This window comes from Hyposmocoma kahamanoa, unplaced genomic scaffold (genome assembly GCF_003589595.1).
Source record: "Hyposmocoma kahamanoa isolate Upper Pololo Valley unplaced genomic scaffold, ASM358959v1 124, whole genome shotgun sequence".
In the NCBI taxonomy this organism is placed as follows: domain Eukaryota; kingdom Metazoa; phylum Arthropoda; class Insecta; order Lepidoptera; family Cosmopterigidae; genus Hyposmocoma; species Hyposmocoma kahamanoa.
Window position 1 is genome coordinate 18,077 of NW_020653436.1, and position 4,138 is coordinate 22,214.

A 4,138-nucleotide genomic window follows, 5' to 3' on the forward strand; every position below is an offset into this window, starting at 1 on the left:
CCTTCTACACTCAGGATTCTATTTTTGAACCACTTGCTTTGCAGCCTTTTCTAACAAATAACTTTTTTTTTAGTTATGTTTACAACTTGTAAGTACGACTTAAATAATTATGTTACAACCCTACCGTGCAGGCGGTGACGCATCGTACAAGGGAGTTGGATGTGCTGTCTTATTATACAAAGGTAAGGATGTATGTAGGTAAGAACAAACTTAAAAAAATTACCAACATTTTGACGCCGACAATAAAAAAAAGTCTGTCTTTTTTAAAGACGGAGTAAAATGACATTTCGACTGTGAACTGGCAACCGGTACTATCTCAATTTTGACAACTTTACAGGATGAAGAATTGAAGAACCGATTGCCAGTTCACAGACGATTTGCAAGCTTGCCAGTTTTTATAAAATTTTAAATAGTCCTGTAGTTGTTGTCGACATTATTATCAATGGATTGTGAAAGATAAAATAATCATCTAAATTGTGAATGTTACGACGTTCTGATGGTTACTAATCGCGTTCTTGACATCTTTATTCTTATTTTGACAGTCGGCTTTCTAGAATCGACATACATTTTAATAAGAACAGTTAGATGTCATAAGATTATGAATTATTAATTACGTCTTTGTATTTTTAATAGACATAATTCTAGTATGTATGAACTTAAAAAAATAACAATTAAACCTGTGCCAAGCGGTTGGACGAATAACGGGTCGTTGATGATTAAAATGAAACAAGCTGTTTATTGCATAAGCGTGACCAATATTCAATCGATAATCGATAGAATATTTATCGACTGCAATCACTAGCTAACACTTTCGCGCAACGAACTGTCATTTTACTCCATCTTCAAAAAAGACAGACTATAGTTATTTTGAAATTGTTTGTCTAGATGAGTGCAATGATTAAAATTGTCGATTTACCAAAAATACACCATGTATGTTTTTTTATGTACAGGTTCGTTTGTAAACTAACATCATAAACAACAATGGTCAATTACTTTTTACAAAACTTAATACATTTACCAAAAACAAACTTCAAAGTTTATGTTGCACTATCTGACACTTTTTTAGATGTGTAATTTTAGCAACGCCTCTTGCGTGATGTTATTCATAAAAATAATTTTGGTGGTGGGTGCTTTTGTTACCACACAAAGTTATTACCGTTTAGAGCGATCATCATATCAAGCGGAAGGCGTCCAGGTCTTCCGTCCATCTAGTAAGGGGCCGTCCCGTGAACGTCTTCCGGTTTGTGGTCTGCATTCGAGAGCCTTTCTGCCCCAACAGCCGTCAGTTCCTCTGACACTTCAACTTGTTAATCCTTTGGGCTATGTTGGTGACTTTCGTTCTTCTACGGATCTTCTCATTTCTGTTTCGATCACGTTGAGAAATGCCGAGCATTGCAAGCTCCGTAGCTCGTTGAGTAACTTTCGAGCTTTTTTATGAGGCCCACAGTAAGTGACCAGGTCTCATAGCGATCTACCTAAATATTTTTTTGGAACTAAAGTTGTTGTTTACGATGTTAGTAACAATATCCTGTATTTAAGTTGCAAATAATTTTTAACACCATGTATATTGATTTACCTAAGACTGGTGACGATTTTGTGTTAATCTGTTGGCCACCCCTAAATGTACGCAGACGTGTTTATAGAAAATTCAACGTTATGTCGTTTAGTTAAGATTGAATGGAAAGTGCTTTATCGCCTCTATATTAATAATATTCACGTAACTATATTTATAATTAAAAAATATTGCCAATTGTTTTTACCGCCATTTTAGTGCTTATAAAACATCGATAATTAATATATCGATAAAATTGCCAACGTAATGATATCGTAGTATAAAGTATCGATAAAACATTATGCGACACATTTTTAACTTTTGTAAAATAAAAACTTAGTTTTTTAATTATTATTTTAGATAAGTAAAGTGGTTTATTTACTCACTAGTACATTCACAGTTATGTTGTCGTAAATTTTGTACTTAATTTTAAGGCTTTGACGGGGTTCTTGGCACTTAAAAGCTAATAAACGATTATCTGTTCTACTAAAAGAGCCGTTTTTTGTACAAAAAAGAAAAAAAATAGTTTTCAGATAAGGCATATACGGCAGGGAAATAAAGAATATTGCCAATTGACCTGATCTGACGAACAAATTCGCGTGACGCGACTAGTTCTGCCACCGTTAGTTGAAACGGTGCGTGTGACATTTACATTTGTGTCACTATTTTTATATTTTCCTAGATGGTAATTAAATTTACTTTTTATATTATTTATATATTACTTTAAACATAATTTTCTCGGTTTTGAGTTTTTGTCACATGCGCCATTTCAACTAACAGCGGCACAATTATTCACCAACGAAGGCCAAGAATCTCTACAAAATTATCAATACTAAACCCTACAACACCAAAGTTGGCAATTCACTATAAATAAACTATGTCAACAGTAGCTATATCGATAAAAAACAAATTAATGTAAATAAAGCAATCGCTCTATCGGTAAAACAGAATCATGTCGATAAAACAATTGCCCGATATCGATAAAGCGTTAGCGCTAAACCCCAGTGGGCTTATGGCTTAAGTCGTTTGTAGTTTGCAAGGTGGCTGTTTAAATGTTGAGCTAGTTGATCAGCACGGGCAAAGGACGCCTGGAAATAAAAAATATACATAACTTATTTATTTGTGGCAACACTGGTATACAGTCAAGGGTTTAAAGTACAAACACGACATTTCGACTCATTCGCAGAATAAAGATCTATGTGCAAGACTACTTGTTCTCAGGACATAGTACATTTCGTTCGTTCTTCTTCGCTGTGGATGGCAGATCGACTGTTGTTCGATTTTATATATCCGAAACGAAATTAGATATATAAATTCTCAAAACACCTTTACATAGGCCTTAGTTTGAATAACGAAATTATGTATTTATTCTCTTTTCGCCATACAATCACATTGCACTCTGTTCTTCGGATGAGTCGATTTAATGAGACACAAGTAAACTCCTTCAAATTTTATTTAAGTGATGCCAAGTGACGGAATGAATTAGTCGTGCGCCTGGTATACTTCGTTTTAATCCATTTTGAACAAAATGTAAACAAACAAGTCACTGACCCGACCATAGACGGTTTCGTGATGGCCAATTGTAATCCCAACTACAATTCGATTAATTAATTGAATGAATAGATTTGTTCAATTAAGTCGTACTAGCGGTTTTTTTTTAAATTACACATTTAAAATTTCCGAAATCTTAATTTTAAATCCTCCTTCAATTCCTTACACTTGGATACTCGTTCACTTGCGATTGAAATATTCGATTACAAAACTTTAATTGAATTAACCGTTTCTCTTTTCGTACAGCACTATGCAACCATAGACTATTCATACATATTTAATTAAAAAATACCCTCACTTTTTGACTACCATTTTTTTGTTAGAAAAGGTGACGACATATCAAGCCGAATACTTCGAAATATACGTGAAAATGTTACTGATTCGATTTATTGAGTGATTGCTTTAGAATTTTAACCAAACAGTTTTGTTTACTTTCTGCTCAAAATGGATTGGAACAGATTTTAGTAAGCGAAACGCCTTTCCATAACAGTTGCAGTTCCACTCCGAGCTTTAAATCGCAAAGATCTTAGAGGGACTGCCACTGTACCCTTTGACATGGGTTGACAAGTCCCATGTGCCTGTAATTTCATAAACACCCTTACGCATTGACTTACAATTATATGGACGTCGGGTCCGCGCTAAAAAGTGTCCGCACTTGTAAGGCGCTAAAATCGTATACAGAGCGCGACACTCCGCTTTAGTCTTCATTTGTTCTACTGACAGCGCGATACTGCGATGACGTTACAATTTAAATTTCGAATAGGTTGACTTGGGACATTTTTTTCGTGGTTTTTGTATTAGACCCGTCGTTCATTTATTTGTAACTCAATGCCCTTACGTTTCAAAACCGGAACGAACTAATGTCTCAGGGTGACGGGCGCAGTGGGAGTGCCTTTAAAATGTTTGCGATTTAAAGCTCCAAGTGGCATATCGGCCTTACTTTCTCAAACTCGTATCTTAAAGCACAAAGTTACTTATTTCACAACATATTTCCTTCATATCTTTTTTTATCTTTACTATTTTTCATAAAAAAAA

At 34.6% G+C, this 4,138-nt stretch overlaps 1 protein-coding gene across 1 annotated transcript in view; it reads right to left on the bottom strand.

The window, feature by feature from the left end:
* Nucleotides 1-2,283: 2,283 nt before the first annotated feature.
* Nucleotides 2,284-4,138, bottom strand: part of LOC113240216 — a 76,833-nt gene continuing 74,978 nt past the window's right edge. Inside the window, exon 11 of the mRNA XM_026477464.1 lies at nt 2,284-2,640. Coding sequence (XP_026333249.1) covers nt 2,563-2,640 — 78 coding nt within the window. The 3' untranslated portion in view covers nt 2,284-2,562. The remainder of the gene's footprint in view (nt 2,641-4,138) is intronic.